The sequence below is a fragment of the Arvicola amphibius genome, chromosome 7 (assembly GCF_903992535.2).
Source record: "Arvicola amphibius chromosome 7, mArvAmp1.2, whole genome shotgun sequence".
Lineage (NCBI taxonomy): Eukaryota > Metazoa > Chordata > Mammalia > Rodentia > Cricetidae > Arvicola > Arvicola amphibius.
The window spans coordinates 55,314,827-55,342,297 of NC_052053.1; the positions used below are offsets into that span (position 1 = coordinate 55,314,827).

Sequence of the window (27,471 nt, forward strand, 5' to 3'; positions counted from 1 at the left end):
GTCTGTTGTTATGTCCCCCTTTTCATTTCTGATTTTGTTCATTTGGGTATTCTCTCTCTGCCTTTTGGTTAGTTTAGATAAAGGTTTGTCTCTTTTGTTGATTTTCTCGAAGAACCAACTCTTTGTCTCGTTGATTCTTTGTATTGTTTTCTTTGTTTCTATTTTGTTGATTTCAGCTCTCAATTTGATTATTTCCTGCCGTCTAGTTGTCTTAGGTGAGTTTGTTTCTTTTTGTTCTAAAGTTTTCAAATGTTCTGTTAATTCATTAGTGTGGGATTTTTTCCAGCTTCTTTTTGTAGACATTTAGTGCTATGAACTTGCCTCTTAACACTGCTTTCATTGTGTCCCATAAATTTGGGTATGTTGTGTGGTTATTTTCATTGAATTTTAGGAAGTCTTTAATTTCCCCCTTTATTTCTTCCTTGACCCATTGATGATTCAGGTGAGCATTGTTTAATTTCCATGTGTTTCTGGGTTTTCTGGAATTGGTATTGCTGTTGACTTCTAGTTTTAAAGCATGGTGATCTGATAAGGTACATTGGGTTATTCCAATTTTTTTGTATTTGTTGAGGCTTGTTTTGTTACCAAGTATGTGGTCAATTTTGAGAAGGTTCCATGAGGTGCTGAGAAGAAGGTATATTCTTTTCTGTTTGGATGGAATATTCTATATATGTCTGTTAAGTCTATTTGAGTCATAACATCTGTTAGTTCTCTTATTTCTCTGTTCACTTTTTGTGTGATTGACCTGTCCAGTGGTGAGAGGGGAGTGTTGGAGACTCCCACTATTAGTGTGGGGGGTTTAATATATGATTTAAGTTTTAGAAGTGTTTCTTTTACATATGAGGGTACCCTTGTATTTGGGACATAGATGTTCAGTATTGAAATTTCCTCTTGATGGATTTTTCCTGTGACTAATATGAAATGTCCTTCTTTGTCTCTTTTGACTGATTTTAGCTTGAAGTCTATTTTGTTAGATATTAGGATAGCTACACCCACTTGTTTCTTAGGTCCGTTTGATTGGTATATTTTTTCCCAACCTTTTACTCTGAGACAGTGTCTGTCTTTGAGGTTGAGATGCGTTTCTTGTATGCAGTAGAGGGATGGATTCTGTTTTTATATCCAATCTGTTAGCCTTTGCCATTTTATGGGTGAGTTGAGTCCATTTACATTAAGGGATATTAATGACCAGTGGTTGCTATCTCCTGTTTATTTAGTTTTCATCGTTGGTGATGTTAATTTGTGCATTTTTTCTTCTTCGGGATTTGCTGTAATGAGATCATCAATTATCTGTGGTTTTGTTGAGTACCCAATTCTTAAGTAAGCTTTTCACAATCGACTTCTGTTGTTGCTGCTGGTGGTTAGGAAAGCCTGTTTCACCACTGTTCCTAGCATGTAACACAATGCTAAAGCCTAGGATATTTCATTCACAGTAATAATCAAAACAACTTGTGTTTATGTCCCCCACAGTTCACCACTGTTTGACATTAGGAAGAAGAACCTCTGAGAGAGGATTAAGTCAGGAGCCCTAGGTATTTAGGATCCATGCCCTTATGAATGGCTCCAGACACTGCCTTTCCTTCTCCACCATTCAGGGTGAGGCTAAAAAATGCGCATTCATGAATTAAAAATAAGCGCTTCCCAAACACCAAACTATCCCAGGGCCTTGGTATTAGACTTTTCAGATTTCAGAACTGAGAAATCCATTTTGCCATCTACATACAAGATTCATGGTATCAGTTACAGGAGCTAAACAGAGAAGACAGCTAGTAGAAGACAGCGGTGTGTGAGGCGTAAGTCTGTGGCAGCTTCTGTTTTATAGATTGACAAGTATGGCTTTCTGTACCCTCGTCCAACTCTGTGAAGTCAGTCACATTCACTGTTTGCCCATGAGGAAGACAGTGTGCAGGGCGGTTATGTAATCAGCTAAGTGGTGAAACAGGTGGATCCAGTGCTGTGCCTCCACGGACTTAGCCTGCTGTTGATGCTGAGCCTCAGGCTAAGACTCACTGGCAAAGCACCTTCCTAGCGTAAGTGGGGCCCTAGTTCAGTCTCTAGTACAGAATGTTTTTCTAAAGCCTTGAGTTTCTAGGTTTACTCAGTACCAGAAGAAAAAAGAAAATGACTCCCAGTAAATACTGAATGTCATGTAGATGAATAGGTAAATAAATGTTTAAAATGGCTTGTGAATTGTTCAACCTCATATAAAACCATCTTGGAGATGAAATGAAGATGCAATATGAAAGAGTGAGTATTAGTATTATTTTAAATTGTGTTTGGTTTAGTAACAGAATTCTTCATAAGTAGAAAAATACCATTCTTTAGAAATATGTTTGAGAGTTCAGAATAGAAGATTTCTGATGTCTATCATTTGAATGTTGGCTAAATAAGAATTGAAGAAGCAGGGGGCTGGAGAGATGGCTCAGAGGTTAAGAGCACTGACTGCTCTTCCAAAGGTCCTGAGTTCAATTCCCAGCAACCCCATGGTGGCTCACAACCATCTGTAATGAGATCTAGTGCCCTCTTTTGGCATGCGATCATACATGGAAGGAATGTTGTATACATAATAAATAAATAAATCTTTAAAAAAATTATTTAAAAAAAAAAGAATTGAAGAAGCAAATGTGAAAAAAATCAACCTTGCTCTTGAGGGGCAAAAGGAAAATGACCACTAGGCCACTCTCCCCACTTTGCTGTTTCTGGAAACTTTTATAATAAAAGCAAAGCAAAGACTTGGGTGTCTTCAGAGTGACATACACCTGTAATCCTAGCATTTCAAAGGATGAGGAAGGAAGATCTTTCATTCAAGATCAGACCTGGCTACATAGGAAAACATTGTCAAAAAAAAAAAAGGAAAAAGATTTTCTTTAAGTATTTTAAATTTTGTTTGTCCACCTCCACATGTATGTGATATATGCATATGTGTATACATATTTGTGCAGGCATATATTTAGGCCAGAGGTCAACTTTGGGAATCTTCCTCTGTTGCTACCTATTGTTTTTGGTATACAGTGTATTTGTGTATGCATGTGGGTACGTAGGTACACACACACATGCAAACGCCAGAGAAAGACATTGGGTGCCTTCTTCTTCCTCTTGCTTCTTTCAGAATGGGTCTCTCACTGAGAAGTCTCTTTGGGCTGTGCAGGCTAGCCAGGAAGTTCTTGGGATCCACTTGTCTCTACCCTCCTCCCCCAACTCTACGGTACATGCAGACATGCTTGTTTTTTTATGTAGGTGCTGGGAAATTCAACTCAGATACTAATGCTTGCCTGGTAAGCACTTTTACCCACTAAACCTGGAGGTCACCATTTTGTTGTGTACGGTATCTGCCTGTTCTCCCTCCAACCTACTACTGGGGTTCCAGAAATGCACATCATAGCTGGCTTTTATGTGGGTGTTGTGGATCCAAACTTAAGTCCTTATATAGCAAACACTGTATTTACTGAATCATCTCCCAGCCCCAGTTTTTAAAAAATATTTTTAAGTAACTTGCCAATTAGGTTTTTCTTATGAAATTTTCCTGCATGCTTACTTCGGTTTTATATATCCCATCCCACCACTGCGTTCTTTTAAGCTAGTGAGATGGCTGAGTGGGTGAGGGCACTTGATACCAAGCCTGACAGCCTCAGTTTGATCCCCAGGACCCGTGTGGTAGACAAGAGCCAACTCCTACAAGTTGTCCTCTGACTTCTATACGAATGTACACATATACACAAATAAATAAGTACAAAAACAAAAAAGTCAGTATAACAGTGAGGCATAGTGACTTACGCCTTTAATCCCAGGATTCAGGAGGCTGAGGCAATAATATAACCAAGTTCAAGGCCAGCCTGAATTGCAGAAACAATAAAAAGAAAAGAAGTTGGGACTGGAGAGATGGCTTGGTGAAGAACACTGACTTCTCTTCCTAAGGACCAAGGTTCAATTCCCAGCACCCACATTGCAGTTCATGACTGTCTGTAACTCCAGTTCCTGGGGACTCAACACCCTCACACAGACATACGTGGAGACAAATCACCAATGCACATAAAATAAAAATAATTAACCCCCCCATACACACAAACAAAGTAAGTTTTATCTTAGCAGTACAAGTGCTATCCAAAGTAATAGTAGTGGTACTCATAAACGTTTAGGTTTGGGTTTTTGTTGTTGTTGTTGTTTTAAGGACAGGATTTCAACATATAACTCAGGCTAGCCTCTAAACTCCAGCTTCCTAAGCTGGGATTAAAGGCCTGTGTCACTTTGCCTGGCTTCCCATGAGTAAGTTTATTTTTGAGACAAGGTCTCACTAATATAGCCCCGGCTGTCCTATGGAGGACAAATAATCTCCTATGTAGACCAGGCTAGCCTCAAACTCATATGGATCCACCCTCTCTGCCTCCCAGTGCTGGGATTAAAAGTGTGCACCACCCAACTTTCCATAAATTTAAAAGTAATTGGCCGTTGGAGGGAAATAGATGCCTAGTCATGTATTGAGCTACTGAATGCATGTTTTCTGTGGAATTCTGGTGCATTTCAGAGATTGGGATTAATAACCCTTTGTTATTCCTTTGTAAATGGAAATACTGCAGCTTTACCAGCACAAGACTTTGATTCTTTGTTAAAGACCTCTCCCCCTTATTCCAGGAGCTTTAGAAGACAAAATGATTTCTCTTTTGTATAATGGTGTAATACAATCATAAGGAACTGTTTTATTCCATAGTATTCCGTAAAGGACTACATTTTTTCAGTACTCCCACCTGCATGTGACTCACCTGTTTGACAGCCTTGTTGCCTTGTCACAGAGAAAGGTAGTGTTGCTTCCACCTCCCAGGCGGAGGAGCTAAGGTCGGTTACCCTAGGAAGGTTTTAGGATTATAGTCAATTAGAATGTAATGAAATAGAAGAGGTGTTACTTTTCTAGCTGGTGCTGGCTCACAGTGTGATCTCCTTTCATCTGTCCAACAGGCTTCCGATGGAAGCAGCTCCAGAGAAGACCTCTCATCCCAGCTTTTGAGAAGAAATGAACAGATACGGAAGTTAGAGGCCAGACTTTCTGGTATGTGTTTAAAAAGCCATAACAGCAGACATAGGACTGATGACCCTTCCCTGCTATAAGCCTGTTTTATAGGATAACTATAGTAACTTCCACACAGAATTTGATCTCCGTAGTCAGAAAAAAGCATTCTGTGCCCACTTTGTTACCTTGATTTTTTTTTAATTTTAATATACTGAATATTGTAAATTCAAATTGAATTTGAAAGTTGTTTGTTGTTGTTGTTTAGTTTTTTTTTTTTTGTTTTTCGAGACAAGATTTTTCTTCTTCTTTTTTTTTTTTTTTTTTTTTTTTGGTTTTTCGAGACAGGGTTTCTCTGCAGCTTTTTTAGAGCCTGTCCTGGAACTAGCTCTTGTAGACCAGGCTGGCCTCGAACTCACAGAGATCCGCCTGCCTCTGCCTCCCGAGTGCTGAGATTAAAGGCCTGCACCACCACCTCCCTGCAAAAGCTACTGTTTTTTTCTGCTCCTGAGTTTTCTACCCATGGCTATAAAAAGTGTTTAAAGTTCATGTAGAGGCTGGTGTTGTGGTGCAGGCCTTTAATAATAGTACTTAGGGGCACAGGAAGATTCTAAATTTAAGGCCAACCTGTAGTGGCATTTCATTTGTATTTTAACAAATAAAGCTTGCATGAGGATCAGAAAAGTAAAACAACCATGTTGACCAGCCTTACAGACCAGGCAGGCAGAGGTGACATACACCTTTAATCCCAGTAGCCACACTAGTTTGCCATAGAAACCAGGCAGTGGTGGTGCACACCCTTAATCCCTGAACTAGAGAGGATTACAAAATGGGAGGAGACAGCTCTCAGTCTCATTCTCATTCTGAGATTCCTGAAGGCAGGATCACCATTTCAAACTGAGGTAGAGATAGGAGCCAGTGGCTGGCTTTTTTGCTTTTCTGACCTTTAGGTTGAACCCCAATTTCTGTCTCTGGGTTTTTATTAATCGTGCTTCACCAACCTAGGCTACACCTAGCAAGATGCTGAGGTGGCGGGGTGCTCAGAATCAGTGTATCTGCTGGGAAGCCTGCAACCTGCATTTGATCCCTGAGACTCAAATGGAGGAAGGAGAGAACCAGCTCCTTCAAGTTGTTCTCTGCTCTTCACGTACATGCATATGCACACAAAGTAAAAAAAATAATAATGAAATTTGAAGAATCTTTTCATTTATTTTAATTTATTTTACGTGCATTGGTGTGAAGGTGTCAGATGCCCTGGAACTGGAGTTACAGACAGTTGTGAGCTGCCACGTGGATGCTGGAAATTGAACTTGGGTCCTCTGGGAAGAGCAGCAAGTGCTCTTAACCACTGAGCCATCTCTCCAGCCCCTAAAGAATCTTTTTTAAAAACGAGAAAAGTGTATGTAGACTAGATTTGGCCATGTTCCACTGTTAGCATAGCTTACTTGCAGGTGGAACGTTATTGGGACTACTGTCTATAGGGAATGATCAACTGATGTTGACGCTGGGCTGCCGCTTGGTGTGAGGGAGGTTTGCTCCAGGACTTCTCAGTGGTTTTCCTGACTTTAATTCCTGCTTCTTTGGGAGAATTATATTTAGATGTAATTTTCATTACATCTCTGTCTTAGTTATTGTACTGTTGGCTGTGAAGAGGCACAATAGTCAAGGCAACTCTGAAAAAGAAAGCATTTAATTAGGGGCTTCCTTACAGTTTCAAAAGATCAGTCCATTATCATCATGGCGAGCATGCATGGTACTGTAGAAGTAGCTGAGAGCTACGTGCAGATCCAAAGACAAAGAGAGAGACTGGACCTGGTGAGGGTTTTGAAACCTCAAAGCACACCCCTAATGACACACCTCCTCCAACAAGGTCACACCTGCTCCAGTAAGGCCACGTCTTCTAACCCTCTCAAATAGGGCCACTCCTTGGTAACAAGCATTCAAATATATGAGCCTGTGGAGGCCATTCTGTTTTGTTTTACATGTGTGGGGTGTCCCCCGCCCGTCCCAGACAGTTTCTTTGTATAACAGTCCAGGAACTTCTTTTGTAGACCAAGCTGGCCTTGAACTCAGATAGCCAGCCTTTGACTCCCAAGTGCTGGGATTAAAGGTGTGCACCCCAGGCCCAGTTGAGAGCCATTCTTATTCAAACATCACAGTCTCTATTCAGTCTACAACTCACTCAGCTCCCATTATATCCTTTATCTGAGCAAGGCTTGTTCATGATAGAATTGTGAGTGTTTCTATTGGTTTTTGACAGTGAACACATTATGATAGCTTCATCCTGTGATGTGGCCCATGGTTTATGTGTACCCTTTTGGTCCTTGGCTTTATGCGGATTTAATTGGGATAAAAACAGTAAACCAAAATTCACTGGATTGTATGTGAAATAGATTTGTTTAGCTACCAAGGGTCCAGAGCACTGTTGACACTGTGGTTTTCTTCAGGATCAGCTTCTTAGGGTCAGCAAGGTAAGGCGCACAGGGAGTCAATGGTGGAACTGCAGTCTTAGAAGACTCAGACAGAGCTCCAGTCTGCTGAAGTCAGCTGTCACTGTCTTGTACACGTGGCCGTAAAGTCAGTGGTTCTGTCTTGGTACCTGTAAACAACACCAGTAAACAGAAGTGAAATAACTGTTCTTAGTGTTGGGAAAATACTTGTTGTGTAGTACGTGCAGAAAGGAGAGTAGCTGAACTTGACAATGACGGAGTCATTTAGAGCTAGCATTTATCAGCGCAGTTAACATCTAGGCATTGTAACTGAGTGATAACAATGGCAGCTGTGTTTTATTCATCACTGTGTGCCCAGCACTTAATGCATACAAGTTACTTTAATGCTTCCTTTGAAATAGATGTGATTAAGTCAGATATGTAATTAGGTGAACACTTTTAATTCCAGCATTTTGAAGGCAGAGGCAGGTGAATCTCTGAGTCTGAGGCCAGCCAGGTCTACAGAGGAAGTTCCAGGACAGCCAGGGCTGGCTAAACAGAGAAATTCTGTCTCAGAGAGAGGGAGAAAGGTTAGGTGGGAGGCAGGGAGAAAGAGAAAAGAGGAGAGGGGAATAGATGTGATTAATATAAGTTAACATATGAAGATTCCAGATGAGTAATTTACTTAAGATCCCTAGCTAAGAAATGTCACAGTTGGGATTTGAAGTACTTCTAATTTTATACCATATCATACTGCTTTCTTTGGAACCCCAGGTAATTCTTTCCCCTTTGAGGTGGCATCCACCTCTCAGTTTCTGGAGAAAGAGAGCACACCTGCACCATAAAGGCAGTTCTGTGCTAAGGTGTTTGCTGTTTGTCTACCACTGCCTCTCAGCTGTATGGTCTCCAAGTGAACTTTTAGTGAACATCCCTGTTCTGCTGTCTTCAACAGGGAATGGGAACTGTCTTAGTCACCGTTCTATTATTGGGAAAAAGACACCATGACCAAGGCAACTCTTAGAAAAGAAATACACTTCCTCCAACAAGATCATACCTGCCAATCCTAATCCTTCTGAAATAGTGCACCTCCTGGGGACTAAGCATTCAAATGTATGAGCCTATGGGCCATTCTCATTCAGACCACCCCAGGAACACTGAAACTTGGAACTCAGTGATGAAGATGATGGTGGGTTGTTCATAGCAGGGAACCTCTAATGACCCAGCCTGGCCTATTGTTGATCTCTGTCAAGGCTAAACAAATCTACCTTATTGTACTCATTGTTTATACCATGGAAAGTTTGTACTATTCCTGCTTGCCTGTGTCATTCATTGTTAATGGAGGCTTTCTTCCTAGTTTTCATTAACAGGACTGGTTTTCAGATTAAGAAAATCATCATCATTTTCATTCATTTTGTTTGTTTAATTAACTTCCTTTCCTAATGTTTGTCCACTTCTGGTATGTGCATCCCTCCTCACCCAAGACTATGCTGAACAGGTCCGAAACTTGCAGAAGATAAAAGAGAAGCTTGAAATTGCATTAGAAAAACACCAGGATTGTACGTATTTCTTTTCCTGCTTTCTTTAATCTTTTCAGGCTTTAGCTTTTTAAATGAATTAGTATATTGTTACATGTGTCCTTCAGAACTCATCTCTATTTTATAGTGTACTTAATCAGATTGATAATAATGTTTGACTGGAATTTATCAAGTATAAGTGTATTTCTGTTGCTTTTGTGGGCATATTTCTTAAAAGGGGATCATTTTGTGCTCATCTCTATCGAGTTGACCCACTTACTGATTGCCCTTGAGTCTAACCTAGGAGAATATTCTCAATGTAGTTTCATTACTGTTATACTGATCAACTGTGGAAAAGCTCTGACATCACTGTACCAACAACAAAATGGACATATATTTTGTTAAAGTGCCCTGACCTATCCCAGTTTAAGTTTTCCTTGGGTATTGTCATCCTAGGAAGATGTTACAGAAAGAAGAAAGAAAATGAAGAATGCTTTTGTTTTGATATTGTTGTTATTGGTTTTGATTTTTTTTATTGTTTTTCAACTCTGATGAAGAGGTAGTAGCTGTCACTTCACAGCAACCACAGTAGGTAGTACTTTCTGCCCCTCACCTGTGTGATGTCTTTACTGTTACAGAAGGCAAAAGTAAGGAACCAGACAGCAAACTAAGCTCATCTTACCAGGGCAGAAAGGTTCTGGGAAATCAAGTTTCTCAGTCTCATAATCCATTTCTATGGCCTTGCCTTTCTCATTTGGTGGCATTTGTAAACTACTCACATGGGCTGTTTGTCATGTTGTTTCTGAAGTATTTCCATATCTCAAATAGAGCCTCTTCATTAACAGCTTCCATGAGGAAATTTCAAGAGCAGAATGAGACATTCCAAGCCAACAGAGCCAAAATGGCAGAAGGACTGGCTTTGGCATTAGCCAGGAAGGACCAGGTATTTTCTATGTGGTACTGCCCAAGGCTAGGAAAAGATTTCATTTAGGGACCTGACTTAAAAATCATGATGGAGATCCAAGTAAAGTCTTTACAACCTAGAAGAAAAAGAATGAATATGGGTTTTTTTTTTTTGTATTTTAAGATTTATCTGTACTTACATGTGTTGGTATTTTGCCTGCCTGTATGTCTGTGTGGGTGTACCAGATCCTCTGGAACTGGGGTTACAGATGACTGAGCTGCAGTGTGGTTGCTGGGAATTGAACCCAGGTCTTCTGGAAGAGCAGTTAGTGCTCTCAACTGCTGAGCTATCTCTCTAGCCACTAATATAAGTTCTTTAAGGATTCATTTGACCTTTTCTTATGAAGTCAGACTTGACAGTTTAATCATAAAATGTGTCCAGAATGCTCTCTCTGTGCATCTTTGTAAAATACAGACAGAAATGGATGTGTCCGTTATCTACTAGTTAGCCTACAAATAAGCAGAAGGGTCTCATCCTCTAAAAAGTTGTCCCCAAACCTACACCCCCAAACACCTACTCTTCCAGTGTAAGCTGCTGTCACTGTTATCACATAGCCCATCTGACTTTCTCCCAAACCAAGTGTAGACAGAAGGGGAAGAAGGAATCTGATCCTATTATAGGTGGTTGTGAGCCACCATGTGATTCCTGGGAATTGAACTCAGGGCCTCTGGAAGAGTAGCCAAGTGCTCTAAACCACTGAGCCATCTCTCCAGACCCCAGAAGGGGACTCTTGGTCTCCATAGAAACAGCTACTGAGAGATGCTAAATGAATGACAACAAAAGGTAAAGTAAGCCAGGTGTGGTGCACACCTATAATCTCAACACTTAGGTGCGTACAGGAGGATCAGGTGTTCAAGGCCAACCTGACCTAGATGAACCCTGTCTCCATAATAATAAAGACAAAACAAAAAATTTAAAAAGGAAAAATAATATTACAGTAACTGTGGGTTGTGTTTGATATAGTCAGTAGTATTTTGGTTTTTGTGATTGTTATTGGGGTTTGTTTGGTTTTGGTTTTTTTTCAAGACAAGGTTTCTCTGTGTAACTCTAGCTGTCCTGGAATTCACTCTGTAGACCAGGCTGGCCTCCAACACAGAGATCCACCTGTTTTTGCCTCCTGAGTGCTGAGATTAAAGGCATGCACAACCTCTGCCGAGCTAGTCAGTATTGTTTTAATTAGGGTAAGCATCAGTGTTTTATAGTGATAATCTTTATCACTGTAGATAAGTGGTATTTGTTTTAAATTATAAATATAAAAGAATCATTTATCCAGTAGATAACTATGGTGTGAATATATGTAAATATGAGAGAAAACAATCTAAAAGTAGTATATTCTGATTAGCAGCTATTGAAATTGGTTCTTTTATACCAATCTTATTTTCCTTGTATTCTGTGGTTTGTGAATAAAGAATATAATATCTCCTTTTTTTTGTCATACACCAGAGAATCAAGCCAAGGGCACGGATTATTACCAAATACTGTTGGTCATGATCCCTAGACTTTAAGTAAGTTGATGTCTTAAGCATCAGCCTTGTGACCCGACTCAGTGGTCTAGCTGCCCACTCTCAAGAAATAATAGCAGTGTTCATGGGTAACTCTTAGGACTTTTAGTTTTCTTAATACTGAACCAATTTTGTGGGTATTTTTTGCTTATTTATGTTGCTATTTCTCATTCTTTTTTCTGGTTGAGGGATAACTTTTAAGATCTGATTGTTTTCTGAGAGTCTCAACATTGCAGGTTCTCCTCCCTGGAAACTACTTCTCCTCTTGTTTTGTTTTAGGAATGGTCAGAAAAGATGGACCAGCTTGAAAAGGTTAGTCATATTTGTTGTATGAATGCTAGCATTATCTCTGGGACTTAGGAAATGTTTTCTTCAGCCAGGCCTCATTGGTAAAGGTCTGTAACCCCGGCTACTTGGTAAACTGAAGCAAGAGGATTACAAGGTCAAAGCCTGCCCTGACTACAGAGTAAGTTCAAGACCAGCCCAAGCAACTTAACAAAGCTCTTGGTTTAAAAAAAAAAGAAAAAAGAAAGATTGCTTGTTAAATTCATGCATATGTTACATGTATCTGTATAACTGTGTGTGCAGGTGTCCATGGAGGCCGTGGACCCCCTGGAGCTAGAGTCACAGTTAGTTGTGAGCTACTTGCCATGAGTACTGGAAACCAAATTTGGCTCCTCTGGAATAGCAGAAAGTGCTTTTAACCACTGAGCCAGTCACTTTAATTCTTTCAAAATTAGAAGTGGGAGCTAGCAAGATGGCTCAGTGTGTAAAGGTACTTGCTGCCAAACCTGACGCCTAAGTTCAGTCTCCAGATCCCACATAGTGAAAGGAGAGAACATCGCCCACAAGTTGTTCTCTGACCTACACATATATATACCCTGGCACGCCCACGTTCACACAAACTTACACACACAAATAATAAGCATTAATAAAAACAAATCTTACATATTGTGCAAAAAAGAAAAGTTAAAAAAAAGAACGAAGCATATAGATTAGTAGTAGAGTGCCTGCCTAGCATGTGTGAGGCTCTAGTTTCAATCCCAGGGAACCAGAAGGAAGTAGGAGGTGGGGGTACTCTTTTCCCCAGTATCCAGCTCATAATACTGGTTGTGATAGTACCTCCTGGAAGCAGAACACTGAGATTAGATTGACTTCAGTAGCCTGCCTCTTATTCTTCCATAGTGGGCATTCTGGGTGTCCTTTATTAGCCCTTTCTGCTATATTCCCAACCCTTACCTCTTCCTTTTACCTGAAGGCTGGTTGTTGCTGCATCACATGTTTGTTCCTCAGCTTTGTCCACATGGGGTTCCTCGGATTTCCTTAATCCCATGGTCAAAAATTTAAGCTTCTTTTGGCCTGTTGGTTCAGATGGATACTCTAAGATGTTTTTTCTCCTAACTGCTCCCTCTTGTTAGTGCCCCAACAGTTACTACTATAATACTTCTATAGGTATCTGTACTCACAGGTTTGAGTAATCGTCTTATTAAACCATTCTCAAGATCCCTAAATTGACTGTGCTATCTGTTGGTTTGTGGGCGCTGATTGATCCTATAGTCACATTGGGAACACTGCCTAACAAAACAGTCAGGAAGCCAGAATATTTCTCAGAGCTTAGCACTGAGGAGTCAGAGGGCCTCTTGGCCAGACAGAGATGACATGGTTGTGATAGGACTATTGTTTCATGGGCTTCAGAGGCATAGTTGCTACATAAGTAAAGCCCTGTCTCAAAATAATGTCTGGGGGCTGGACACATAGGGAAAGGCTCTTATAGCCAAATCTGTTGACCTGAGTTTGATCCCTGGGACCCACAAATTATCATTTGACCTCCACACATGTGTTATGGCTTGTATGCGTATATCTACAGATGCACAGTCTGAAAACAATTTAAAATGTTCTGCTTTTACAATACAGATTTTAATACCTGGGTTGCCTAAGTTAGTGTCTTCTTGCAAACAGGATAAAAGATATCTGACAACTCAACTGCAGGAAATGAAGAACCAGAGCCTGAGCCTTTTTCAAAAGAGAGATGAAATTGATGAGTTAGAGGGGTTCCAGCAGCAGGAGATGAGCAAAGTAAAACACATGGTAGGTGTTTCTGTTCCAGAGTTCAGGAAGAGTACCAGGAAGCAATGAGTCCTTGTGCCTCAAGTCGTCACTCTCATGGCTGTAAGCACCCTCGTAGTCTTTGATACTAACCACATTGCAGTGTTTTCTGATTTATTAAAAGTGGAAAAGTTGTATTTGAAATGTATCTTTCTCACCTTCTATTTGTGTAAGAACTGCACATTAACCCAATGCTTAGCCCACAGAAAAGTCGTTCTTCTTCTTTCTTTCTCTGTGTTTGTAGGGGTGTGGGGTGGTGAGCCAGGGGTGGCATGCATATGCTATAGCATACTTGCAAAGGTCAAAGGACAGCTTTCAGAGACCATTCTCTCTTTGCGCAATGGAACCTAGGGATTGAATTGAGGTGACCAAGCTTGTGCAGCAAGTTCCTATACCCACTGAGCCATCTCAGTGGCCTGATCATCTATTCAAATTGCATTTCTTAGCAGTGGCCTAATAGGACATTATGTCTTCTTATCAGCTTTTAAAAAAAGAAGAGTGCTTGGGGAAAATGGAGCAAGAGTTGGACGCACGAACCAGGGAACTTAATCGCACTCAGGAGGAATTGGTTACTTCCAATCAGATATCGTCTGACTTAAGCCAGCAGCTAGAAGAATTGCAGAGACACTGCTCTACGCTGGAAGAACAGAGGTTCTCGCTTGGTCTGTGGGGCCTTTGGGAGAGGTGTTGGTGTGCCATTGCTATAGCCCACCCCCATGTCCCCATTGCTCATCAGAGCTCTTTCTGATCTCAGTGCAGTCCCTCCACGCCATCGTAGCATAGGCACAAGGCCATTCCAGTCCTCTGAGCAGTACAGTCAGATTTGAGTTGTAAAGTTATTGCGTACTCAAAGACAGACCAGAATTCCTTGCTTAGACCTTGGTGGTCTTCCTGCTTCTGAAAGCCAGAGAGCTTTTTCACAGAGATAAACTTAGTGTGCTGTAATAACACTTCCAGCCTGAAATAGGAGTTGTGTGCATTCTTCCTTTGGCAAGTGTGCCATAGAGGAAATACCAAAATTTGCTTATTGTCTGTTTTCTTTCAATGAAGAGATCATGTGATATCTTCGAAAGCATGTGCAGAACATAAGATTGTAGTCCTGGAACAAAAGGAACAAGAGCTGCAAGCATTCATTCAGCAGCTTTCCATTGATTTGCAAAAGGTAAGCACAGCAGCACAAGTAATACTCTCCTGCTGGAGTGTGTGCTTCTCGTGTGGACCATAGATCTTACTTCCTGTTCTGGCAGGCTGCACTCATGTGGAACCACAACTCAGCAGGTTGCTTAACAGAAAAGACAGTATTTCCAGATGTGGTGGCACATACCTGTAGTCAAGGGACTTTGGAAGCGAAGGCAGATACTGGCTTTGAAAACAATGTGCACTATCAATATATATATATATATACTGGAAGAAGTGAAGGAGGAACATAAAATTGTATCCTAACAGAAATTCTCAAAGGGTAATATTTATTTGTTTTGTTTTGTTTTTGATTGGCAATCTAAATTGCTTAAAGTGATTTAGAACTTGGAATTCTCGAACCTCACCCTCCCAGATAGCTGAGATTAACAGTTTGTGTCACTGTCTCCATATAAAGTGTGTCATTTGTTCTGCCCATGTCTTATGGGCCTGAAAGTATAGTGCATCTATAGGACACTTGCTTAGCGTGAGGCCCTGAGTTCAGTACTTACCGCCTTAAAGAAAAATAGTATTACGTCTGTCTTAGAGCACCACATAATAGACCTGGAGTAGAAGAGTGTCACTGACATGGCCACGGTTGGATCAGGACTTCCATTGTTCTTTTTGGTTTTTTGAGTTTTTTTTTTTTTTTTTTTTTTTTTTTTTTTTTTTTTTTTTTAGTTTTTTTTCTCATTTAGCTAAAAGACATTTTGTTGCCCAGTGGGCAAAAAAGTCTATACCTGTGTTAAATTCTGAGGACACAGATGAACATAACACCAAAGTGTGAAAGACTACGTGTGTGTGTGTGTGTGTGTGTTAGAAGTCAACCCACAGTAGTCAGTTCTCTCTCATTCCCCACGTAGGTCCTAAGAATCAAACTAGGTTGGACTGGAAAGATGGTTCAATGGTTACGAGCACTGGCTGCTCTTCCAGAGGACCTGGTTCAATTCCCAGCACCCACATGATAGCTTATAACTGTAACTCTAGTTCCAAGGGACCCAACACCCTCAGACAGGGGAAACACCAGTGCACATAAAAATAAATCCTAAAAATAAATATAATAGATTTTTTTTTTAAAGTATCAAACTAGGTCATAAGGTTTGGTGGCAGACCTTAACCTGCTGATCTGTCTCATCAGCCCTGAAGGACTATTCTATCCAGTTCTTTTTTCCATACTATATATACTTTAAAGGGTTTTGTGTGTATTTTATGTTTGTAAGTATTTTGTCTCCATGTACATCTGCACATCAGAAGAAGGCATCAGTTCTCTCTATAGATAGTTGTGAGCCACCGTGTGGTTGCTGGAAATTGAACTCAGGACCTCTGGAGGAGCAGCCATTGCTTTTAACTGCTAAACCATCTCTCTAACCACATCTAATATATTTTGATAGTATTCTTTTCCCGCACGCAACTCCTCATAGATTCCCCCCACCTCTCCAAGCTACCTACCCAACTTCATGTTCTCTCTCTCTCTCTCTGTTTTTCTGTCATTAATTTACAATCTTTTTTTTAAAATATTTATTTATTATGGATACAATATTCTGTCTGGGTGTATGCCTGCTGGCCAGAAGAGGGCACCAGACCTCATTACAGATGGTTGTGAGCCACCATGTGGTTGCTGGGAATTGAACTCAGGACCTTTGGAAGAGCAGGCAATGCTCTTAACCTCTGAGCCATTTCTCCAGCCCCTACAATCTTATCTAGTATAAGCATTCCAGAGTTTACTTCTTTTGGTTCTTGTAAACATTCTTCATGTCTGTTAAAGGGATGAATTAAGCTTCCCTATTTCTTATGTAACTGGTGCCTTACTATAAAGAAAAGTACAGCAAATCCAGATCCAAAGTACATGGTCCTCATAGCCAACAACTGCCTTTTGTCTTCCATGAAAAGTGGCCAATTCTTCCCTGGGCCCTCCTCGTCGTGGCTTTGACTAGCCCTGGAGGAGATGAACCTCTGGATGCTCTGGCCCCACAAGGCTCTGCTGGAAACTCATCAAACGACACAGAGACAAAAGGAAGAATAGCCATATCTCTCAAGTCTCCTCACTACCCTGCTATCCTTTTTTTTTTTTTTCTTAAAAGAAAAAGAACAAACCTTGAGTCGACTTTTGCTTATTTGTTTTGTGAGACAGGGTCTCTCTGTTACATAGCCCCTGCTGTCCTGGAACTTGGCTATGTAGACCAATCAGCCTGGCCTCCAACTCAGAGATTTGCCTGCCTCTGTCTCCCCAATGCTGGGATTAAAGGTGTGTGCCATCACCACCTGACTCTTTTTTTTTCTTTTAAATTTATTTATTTATATTTATGTATGAGTGCTCTGCAAGTCAGAAGAGGGCATCAGATCTCATTACAGATGGGTGTGAGCCACCATGTGGTTGCTGGGAATTGAACTCTGGACCTCTGGAGGAGCAGCCAGTGTTCTTAACCACTGAGCCATCTCTCCAACCCTTGAAGGGCTATTCTTAGCAGCATGTTTCTTACTGCAGTTCTAAGCAGAACAATTATGTGGAATGATCGTTTCTTACGTTGTAGGATACTGCACTTTCCTGGCCTCTAGGTTCTAAATGTCAATAGCATCCTTCAGTCATTGATAGTCCAACCTTTCTCTTCTGAGCAAATGTCCCTCTGCAGTTGGTTGTTTTAACTCTGGCTCTTTACTCTTTTAGTAGCCCACAACCCAGCTCCCAAAGAAATCACACACAGAGTCTTATTCTTAGAATTTTTTATTTATTTTTGTTTTTATTTTGTTTGTTTAAGAATGGTTTTATTTTTAAACTGCCATTAAACTTATCTAATATATAGAAAAATTCATAAGGCAACTGATGAAAACATTAGAACTAAAGCTGCTCCCAAAACTGCATTTTGAAACATGAATCTCATTCTTTCTTATAATTGCCCAGCCTCAGCTTGGTGTTGTAAACCAGCTTTTCTTAAATTATCCCGTCTATCTTTTGACTCTGGGCATTTATCTTTCTCTATTTCTGTTTACCTACCTTGCTTTTACTCTTACTCTGTGACTGGCTGTGGGGGGCCACTAGCATCCTCCTTTCCTTGCTCTTGCTCTTTTTCCTTTTCCCAGATATCTCCTCCTATTTATACTCTCTTCCCACCAGCACCGTCCATCCTGTCTCCTGCCGTGCGATTGGCTGTTCAGCTCTTTATTAGACCATCAGGTGTTTTAGAAAGGCAAAGTAACATAGCTTCACAAAGGTAAACAACATAAAAGAATACAACACATCTTTACATCATTAAACAAATGTTCCACAGCATAAACAAGTGTAACACATCTTGAAGTAATGTTCTACCACTGTCTTCTGTGAGTTTATACCACCCACCCTTACTTTCAGATCGTAATAAATACTTTCCTCAAATGAGGTGGACACTTGGAGTTCAGTAACATTTGTATAAACTGAAAAAACAAGTCTCCACTTTTTCAGCTAAGTGTTATCACACTTGCATATTTCTGAATGGAAGGTAGTGGATTGTTCACTGTCCATGTATGGTGTTGCATGCTTTTTAAGTGCAGCACTCAGGATTCAGAGCCAGGCAGATCTCAGTGAATGTGAGATTACCCTGGTTTGCATAGCAAGTTCTGGCCAGCTAGGAAAAGAGGCCAGGGGAGCAGTAAATTTGTAATACATAAATTAATGTGTGTGGTACAAGGTCCTTACCCTTCTTTAAATTAATATCTAGACATCTACATTGTTTTCTCGCAGAGGCTTTCAGTTTGTTTATAGAATTCAAACATCTTATGCCCACAAGGAAAAACTCAAGCCCCAAATAAGTATGTAGATTTTTTTATTTTTTTAAGTAGGTAATTTATTTATTATTGTTTTTATTGAGCTATATATTTTTCTCTGTTCCCCTACATTCCTCCCCCTCCCTTTCTACCCTTTCCCTTGATCCCCACGCCCCCAATTTACATGGAAGATCTTGTTTTTTCTCCTTCCTATGTAGGTTAGATCCATATATATCTCTCTTAGGGTCCCTTTTGAAGTCACATAGATTTTTCAAGCCCATAAGATATATCGGGGAGAGTACGTTTCTAGCCAAGAGCCAAGGAAGTCTTCCCAGAGGAAGTAGAATGACAAGGATAAGTAAGACACCCAGAGGGTAGAAAGCAGAGGGTACAAAGTCCTCCTGAGGCCCTTTATTTCTGGTCGAACCATCCACCATCCACCTTTTCTGTTTTTAAGACAGGGTCTCACTATTGCCTTGCCCAGCTTAGAACTGACCTGAAACTCCCAGGACAGACTCTAAAGCTACCAGAGAAACTCTGTCTTGACAAATACAAAAAGAACTGCCCTCAAAGGTTGTCCTTCCTTTGCCTTACAAGTGCTGGGCTACAAGGCCTGCACTCTCTCACCTGCTCATCAACTTTTTTATAATTGAGAGAAAAGGCCCAGGAATGTCAAGTCTGTAGTCTTAGAGGTTCCGTCCTTTGTGAAAATGCTGAGGCTTCCTATGTGCTTGGCTGTATGCTACCTATTAGAAACACCGTGGTAAGCAGAACACATACTGCCCTTGCCTATATGCTGGCTATTAGAAACACCGTGGTAAGCAGAACACATACTGCCCTTGCCTATATGCTGGCTATTAGAAACACCGTGGTAAGCAGAACACATACTGCCCTTGCCTATATGCTGGCTATTAGAAACATCATGGTAAACAGAACACATACTGCCCCTGCCTATATGCTGGCTATTAGAAACATCATGGTAAACAGAACACATACTGCCCCTGCCTATATGCTGGCTATTAGAAACATCATGGTAAGCAGAACACATACTGCCCTTGCCTATATGCTGGCTATTAGAAACACCGTGGTAAGCAGAACACATACTGCCCCTGCCTGTTTGATGCCTGTAGTCTTGACAGTCAACAGATTTAACCAGCAGTAACATCCATGTATAATGAGTAACTTCAGTGAGTGCACTGAAGGAAGACTGAGATGCTGTGGGAGCCTGTATAGGGCATCAGATGAGACCTCCACGTTGGGGTCATTCTGTTTGCCTTCAGACATTGACACCCAGTGATGCCCTGTTGGAATGGGACAGGATGGAATAAAGGATAGAATGTCAGTCAGGAAACAGCATGAGCAAAAACCCCAAGACGAGTAAAGAAACTGGCACATTAAGGGCCTGGCGGAGAGCTGAAAAGGGGCCACAGAGAAGAGTGGATTCATTTGACTGTAGGACAGAGAATACTGAAAGGGCCAAAGGGCCTTCCCTTTCAAAAAAAAATTGTGCAAAGTGCTGATGGCTTAAATTTTTAAATTATTTTTTATTCATATGTGCATTTGTGAATATGTACCATGGCAAATATGTGGAGGTCAGATGACAGCCTTCAGGAGTCAGTTCTCTCCTTCCACCATGTGAGTCCTAGGGATCGATCTCAGTCTGTAAGCCTCAGCAGCAGGTGCCTTTACACATCTCGCCAGCCCATGATGGTACCATACCTAAGAGCGATGGCAAATGGAGATTGGACAAACTTAACAAATACTGAGGAGATTGACAAAACTGAATCTCTGGGTTCCTGGCTTGAGCATATGAGCTACTGATACTGCCAACTGTTACTCAGAGAACACTACCAGAAAGTCGGTCAGTACCAAGTTCGTGAGTTTTAAGTAGGTTTTTATTGTTGTAGTTAATACCCAGATACAACTTTATAAACTTTACAGATGTATAAAAATAAGGGTGAGGTAGAAAATGTCACAACTGCTGACTCCCCATATATGTATTCTTTAGGCTAAGAAAACAGTATTTTGGTACAAAGCTTCTACGTGTCCTTCACCATTCCATCCTGTCCTTTCTTCCGTCAGAAATAAGCACAAACTGGCCATGTTGGCACATACCCTTAATCCCAGCACTTGAGAGTCTGAGGCCAGCCTGTTCTACATGGTGAGACTTTGTCTTGAAATAATAATAATAATAATAATAATAATAATAATAATAATAATGCACAAGCCAGAGATTGTTTTGTTTTTTTAATTTTTATTTTATGTATAAGTGTTCTGTATATATACCGGCAGGCCAGAAGAAAGCATCAGATTCTATTATAGATGGCTGTGAGCCACCATGTGGTTGCTGGGAATTGAACTCAGGATCTCTGGAAGAGCAGCTAGTGCCCTTAATCTCTGAGACATCTCTGCAGCCCCCTGCCATAGATTGTTTTAATTATTGGTTTGTTTTATATTTTTACCATATTTGATTCCTATACAGTATCTTCATTTGTTCTCATGCTTCTTAGTATTATATAAATGAAATCATGCTATAAGTGTTCTAAATCTTGCTGTTTGTTTTGTTGAGACAGAGTCAAACTCACTGTGTAAACCAGGCTGGCCTTCAATTCACAAAGATCCCACTGTCTTTGCTTTCTAAGTGCTACGATTAAGTTGTACACTACCATACCCACCCCACTTCTGTGTCCCCAGTCTGATATAGCTCTTCTTTTAGATGAAGTTTAGCTGTAACTAGAGAGCAGGTGAAGAAGGAGACTTAGGAAATGAGCAGGTTTGGCAGCAGGGAACGTGTTTGGTAGTAGTGCCATTAGTTAGCCCCTGGTGTTGAAGGCCGTAGCACAACCAGACCAAAAGTACTATAGGGTGCCACCCATAAGAAGACTAACTGGAATTTTGGCAACTTGATTCTTTTTCTGACCCCCATCTTGATGTTTTACTAATTGGCACTGTAACTTGTGTAAGATGGTTGGTCTTCAGTGGAAAGGGTCACCATGGTGTCCGTCAAGTTCAGAGAGCTGACAACAGAAGTAGTGCAGGCCACAGCCGGAAGACTAGTCTGAACCCTTACTGTGTCGCTGAGAGACCTGTCGGTTTTCTTGTAGCAGACACAATGAAGAGTGGTTATAAGGACTAGAGATAATGGGAAATGCTCATACATGCTTGCATGCTGCTGCTGCTGCTTTGCAAGTATTTCTGTTGCCCAGGCTTTGTGGTACAATGGGAGAGCTGTGGGGTACATCATAGGCCTTCTTGTCTTAGCACTCATCTCTCCTGTGTTATCTACTTTGTGAATATTTTATTTTATTGTGAATGTTTACCCCAGCATCCAGGACACAGGTTTCAGGTGTGTTTTCAGCCTTTCTGGCCCCTCTACCCAGTTTCCTGATCCAGATGAACTTGTCTTAACTCTTGGCATGTGTTGTTTATTCTAGTAAAACAACCTTAAGGGAAAAAGAATTTATATTAGCTTACAATTTCAGGTTACAGTGTATCTTAATGGGTGTTCTGTTGCTGTGAAGAGACACCATGACCAAAAAAACTCTTATATTAAAAAAAAAAAAGAATAAGAACACTGAAGGCTTGTTTCAGAGTAGTAGTGCATTGCCATCCTGGTGGGAGCATGCATGAAAGCAGACCTGGAGCAGTAGTTGAGAGCCTCATTCTGGCCCATAGGTAAAGAGACTGGTTCTGGCATGGGCTTTTGAATCCTCAAAGCCTACTCGGTGACACTTCCTTTGATAAAGTCACACCCCCTTATCCTTGTAATCCTTTCAAATAATTCTATTCCCCAATGACTTAGCATTCAAATGTATGAACCTGTGGAGGACAGTCTTACTCAAACCACGATATAGTCCATTACTGAGGGGAAGTGAAAGTGGCAGGGACTGGAAGCAACCAGTCGCATTATAGTCACAGTCCAGAACAGAGAGAAATAGTGCATGCATGCGCACTTGTCCTCAGCCCCCTCTCTGTACTTACATGATCCAAGACTTACAGCCAGGGGCTGGGCTGGGTTTTTCTATATCAATTAATGCAATCAAAATGATACCCCACCAATATTCCTACAGACCAGCCTGATGCAGATGATCCTTCATTGAGACTCTATTCCAGCGTGATTTTAGGTTGTGTCAACTTGACAAACCATTACAGTGCTCTCTACCCACAATTCTGTTTCCTCTACTGCCTCTATGCACCTGAACTTCCTATTTGGGAGGCCTAGTCAGGGTGTCTCAAATAATTGATCCCTACTGCCTTTGTTTCCTCAAACACTTTGTATGCCACTGTCTTATAGAGTAATTATGTTACTTTGTAGTTAGTTATATGAATAGGTGTCTGTCTCGACTCTAAGGGACCAGACTTCTTGCTTTTGTGGGTCAGAAGCTGTATATTCTCAGGAGGAACAGATAATATTTAGGCCTGAAAGAACTTATTTAAATTGTGGGGTTTGTGTCCATTGTTCAGAGTTCTCCCACTCAATCTTGATTTCACTGGTAACAGTTGAGAATAACAAATACTTCTCCAGCACCCTATACTCAGCTGCATCTTCCTGAGGAGCGATTGACCCAGGTTGAATGTGTCTATGGCTTGAGCTGTAACAATGGGAGTCTAAGCAGGGCATTCAAGGGAGCAGTGAGGGGTGTGCACAGCACCTTTCTGGGAGAGGAGAATGGCATCCTCAGTGGAAGGGACCACCATGAATCTGAGTGCCTCAGATCTGACATTGAGCACCATTTGGTGATTGGAGGTGATGAAAAAAACCAACTCCCATCTGTCACCATCATCACTGCATTCGTTGATAGAACATCAGGTTGAAGTGGACACTTGTTCTCAGGGCAAGCTGTAAGGTTCATGGTGGCCATATTAGTTCCTGTCATTTGTTTCAGAACTTCTCTCGTTGGCTTTAAAGCAGTTGTCTCAGCTTTGTCCCTGCCGTACCCAGCCAGCTCTTGAGTTTGGAAGAACATCATTATGATTTTCTGATTTGGGATGTTTGTTCATTCTCAGTACTAGGTCTTGAATCAAGGGCCTTAGGAATGTGATTCAAAGATCATTTCAGGGATGCCAGGAGCTTCTTCAATGGAATTAACCTTGCTTTCTCTACCAAGAGAGTGATGGGTTTTTTCTTCCCAGACTATCAAGTGCTTAAAGTAATCATGCTTCCTTCTTGATGCTCTATGTCTCTTCTGGTGCTTGCTTCTCTTTGTGGTAGGTCTCTTCCTTTAATGTTGCTGGTTCTCATCTAGCATCTCTGCCCCCATTTTTAGGAAAACTTTCTTGGTTGCATGTGTTTCTGTGATGTGATTGAGCACAGGATTCCAGAGAAGCATGATGATGACACAGGGCAGGGAAGAGAGGTAAAAGGGTTTAAAGAATGACTATGCTTTCCCTACAGGTCACTGCTGAAACTCAAGAGAAAGAAAAAATCATCAGACATTTGCAAGAGAAGGTTATATTCTTGGAAAAGAGACTAGAACAGAATTTGTCAGGAGAAGATCATGTACAAGAGCTCTTGAAAGAGGTACTGTCCACTCATGCTGACCAATATTAGAAAGGCATGGTGATGCTGGGTGTTGCATATGCTCTGAGTTTCTGATCTGGAGGGTTAGATGACAGCTTTGCAACTTAGTATAGTTCTTCTGGGCTCCAAACTCCTGGGCATAATCTGTCCTCCAACCTAAATTCTTGAGTAGCTGAGACTATAACCACATACCATGGTGCCTGGCTTATGCATTTTTGGATTGAAATCAAATACAGCCTTTAGGAGACCAGGTAGTGGTGTCAGAACACATCTTTAATCCCAGCACTTAGGAGGCAGAGGCAGGGGGATCTCTGAGTTCAAGGCCAGCCTTGGTCTACAAAGAGAGTTGAAGGACAGCCAGAGCTAAACACAGAGAAACCCTCTCTGGGGGTAGAGGGTAGCCTTTAGCAATGGGCAGTATTTCCCAATTATTATACTGCTTGCCTAGCATGTATAAAGCCCTGGATTCAGTCCCCAGCATTGCATAAAGTAGGTGTGGATATACATGTCTGTAATTCCAGAATTTAAAAGGTATAAACAGAGACTGTGCTTTGTTTTCCAGCCTCCCAGACCCGGATAATCAATCACTCAGAAACTGTTAATTACAACACTGTTTGACCAATGTCTTAGGTGTATTCCTAGCTAGCTCTTACATCTTAAATTAACCCATTTCTATTAATCTGTGTATCGCCACAAGGCCATGGCTTACTGGTAGGTTCTGGTGTCTTTCTCCTTTGACAACTACATGGCGTCTCCTTGACTCCACCTACTCTGTCTGTCTGTTCAGATTTCCCACCTAGCTTCATTCTACCCTGCCATAGGTCAAAGTAGCTTCTTTATTAACTAATGGTAATAAAACATATTCACAGCATACAGAGGGGAATCCCACATCAAGAAGGTAGACGCAAAAGAATCGGGAAGGTTAGGGTCATGCTTGGCTACATGGTGAGTTTGATGGTAACCTAGGTTACATGAAACCTGGTCTCAAAACAAAAGCAGCCATGTGTCTCCTGTGTGTTTCTCAGAGAAGGGGAGAGCTTTGTTTACACAGCTATGTGATGACTGAGGCCACCCAAGCTGTTTTGTCTTGCTGCACTGTTCCTTCCCCTACCTCTCCCCGGCCCCCTGCCTCTACTAGCAAGGAAAATTATTATCAAATCCTTCAGCTTGACAAGAACTACCTTGCATCTTAGGTTTCCATTGGCTAGGGGAACAGTTAAACAGACTGACCTTACGCCATGGTAGAGGTAAATTTTCTCTCCTCTTTGTAGTCCAGTGATTTGCCTTGTCATGACAAAGCTGACAAAGCCTTGAGCTTTAAGCTTACCCTAGAGCAGACTCCACTGTCAAGCTGAGCTTCTTTTGCTCTCCAGGCACTGCATATCTCCAGAGCTTCCCGCACTAACTGAAGGTCCCCTTTGCTTTCCTCACTCCTATGAGACCAGTCTTCCCAAACTCTGGATTCTAATGTATGAGTTGGTTTCTAGAGGCCAGCATCTGTGTTTCTATGTTATCACTGTGACTTAAATCAAGTCAGTTAATCTCTTTGTGTTGTCTTCTCTATAAAATTGAATTTATATTGTGTTAGACTTGATGAAATCAGAGTAAAAATTGGAGCATAGTAGGTATTGTTGTTGTTGTTCCATGGTCAATTATTATTAAAGAGTGAATAGCAATTACTTGGGGGTTTGTTTAAAGTATGTATCTCTAGTCCTTTTCCCAGAAATGCTGACATCAGCATGTCTAGAGTAAGGCCTCACATTTAGCCAGCCTCCCTAGTAAAGCTAATGCCAGGTTTTTAAAAAAAAAACTGCTTGACAATTTCTGTCTACAAAATAAAATAAAACTTTGGCAACTCAAAAGAGTTCGTCATCACCTACCCGTTGCCCAACACCGCAGTTGTTCTGCTGACCTGAGCCCCCCCACACCTCCGTCACTGTGACTTTGGAGGAGCTGGATTTCTCTGAACACATCAAGCTCTTTTTTTTTCTTTTTTTTTTTCTTTTTTTCTTTTTTCTTTTTTTTTTTTTTTTTTTTTTTTTTGAGGCAGAGTCTCACTGTGGGACCCTGCCTGGCCTCAAACTCAGAGATCTGCCTGCTTCTGCCTCCTGAGTGCTGAGATTTTATGCATGTACCACCACAGGCAGCTTCTAGTGTATGCTTTTGTTGTTAGGCATTTATCCCAGCCTTGCAAACAAAGGACTGTGCCAAACTTATTTGTGTGTCCTCTGTGATATGTGAATTATATCTCACTTTGCGATGACTCCATCTATTCATGTCTCCTGTGCCCAGCACAAATGGTACAGCATCAATAAATACTCATTAAATATAGTAACAACTCTTTTCTCTTACAGAGAACAGTTGCCGAACAGAATCTAGAAGACACTAGGCAGCAGCTCCTGGCTGCCAGGAGTAGCTACACCAAGGCCATTGACCTCTTGGAGACTCGGGTATGACCTCTCTACAGAATTTGCTGTATTGTGTGTAACCTGGTTGGAAGGTGCTTTGGATAAGAAGTTCTTGGTCAGGTCATCTGTATTCCAAGAACTATATTTGGTGGAGTTGAGGAGTTGTTTTGTTTACTCTAGCCACAACTGCATTTCTTAGCTCCCATTATAGGTGTTACACAGCCTTGGTTTTGGTTGGTTTGTCTGTTTGCCGGTTTAGTAACTGAAGTGATGTGTCATTATGTTTACTGCTGTGCTTAGTGAGTTCTCACCTATTGCTTCATCTTCCTATTACCTCTGGAGTTTTCCCTTAGAATTCTCTATACATATCCTGTACCTATTTTTCTTTGGTGTTTCAGTCTTTTCTTAATTAGGTTATAGGATTTTGTTACATATTCTAGTTCATAATCTTGTCAGTTTCAGTACTGAAACGGTCTGTGTATCTATCTCTTGATGAACAGAAATTCTGAAATTTGATATCATCAGAGTCATCGCTTCTATCCTGTGTGGTCCGAAGCTCTATTTTAAAAAATCCATTCGGGGCTGGAGAGATGGCTCAGAGGTTAAGAGCATTGACTGTTCTACCAAAGGTCCTGAGTTCAATTCCCAGCAACCACATGATGGGTCACACCATCTGTAATGAGATCTGGTGCCCTCTTCTGGTGTGCAGGCATACATACATGCAGGCAGGAAACTAAATATAATAAACAAATAAAGTCTAAAAAAATCCATTCATGGTTGGATGATGGTATGCACACCTTTAATCCCATCTCTCAGGAGGCAGAGGCAGGCGGATCTCTGTGAGTTTGAGGCCAGCCTGGTCTACAGAGTGAGTTCTAGGACAGCCAGGTCCACACAGAGAAATGCTGTTTCAGGGGGAAAATACATCCATGCATGTGTCTAAGTCACAGAGATATTTTATATTTTAATTACACAGTTTTGTCCACATACTAGAGCTCTTGTTCATATGCACACTGTTGTTGTGTGGCATTCAGTAAGAATCCAGCTTTCCTTTTCTCCACCTTTCTTACATTATTTGCTGAATAGTCTGCCTTTCCTCACTGTCTCTGATGTAGCT

At 41.1% G+C, this 27,471-nt stretch overlaps 2 protein-coding genes across 4 annotated transcripts in view; one reads left to right on the plus strand and one right to left on the minus strand.

Moving 5' to 3' along the window:
- Positions 1-27,471, plus strand: part of Golga1 (golgin A1) — a 63,354-nt gene that overhangs the window by 9,169 nt on the left and 26,714 nt on the right. For all 3 annotated transcript variants that reach the window (XM_038337880.1, XM_038337878.1, XM_038337879.1), the window contains exons 4-12: positions 4,948-5,038; positions 8,907-8,981; positions 9,785-9,882; positions 11,685-11,717; positions 13,365-13,493; positions 13,993-14,162; positions 14,562-14,673; positions 23,821-23,946; positions 26,301-26,396. In XM_038337880.1, coding sequence (XP_038193808.1) covers positions 4,948-5,038; positions 8,907-8,981; positions 9,785-9,882; positions 11,685-11,717; positions 13,365-13,493; positions 13,993-14,162; positions 14,562-14,673; positions 23,821-23,946; positions 26,301-26,396 — 930 coding nt within the window. The remainder of the gene's footprint in view (positions 1-4,947; positions 5,039-8,906; positions 8,982-9,784; positions 9,883-11,684; positions 11,718-13,364; positions 13,494-13,992; positions 14,163-14,561; positions 14,674-23,820; positions 23,947-26,300; positions 26,397-27,471) is intronic.
- Positions 16,470-21,693, minus strand: LOC119818750 (cytochrome c oxidase subunit 7C, mitochondrial-like). Its single transcript, XM_042055442.1, has 2 exons — positions 21,584-21,693; positions 16,470-16,665 (listed from the first exon to the last, which is right to left on the minus strand). Exons 1-2 carry the CDS (start codon positions 21,691-21,693, stop codon positions 16,470-16,472), a joined length of 306 nt encoding a protein of 101 aa, XP_041911376.1.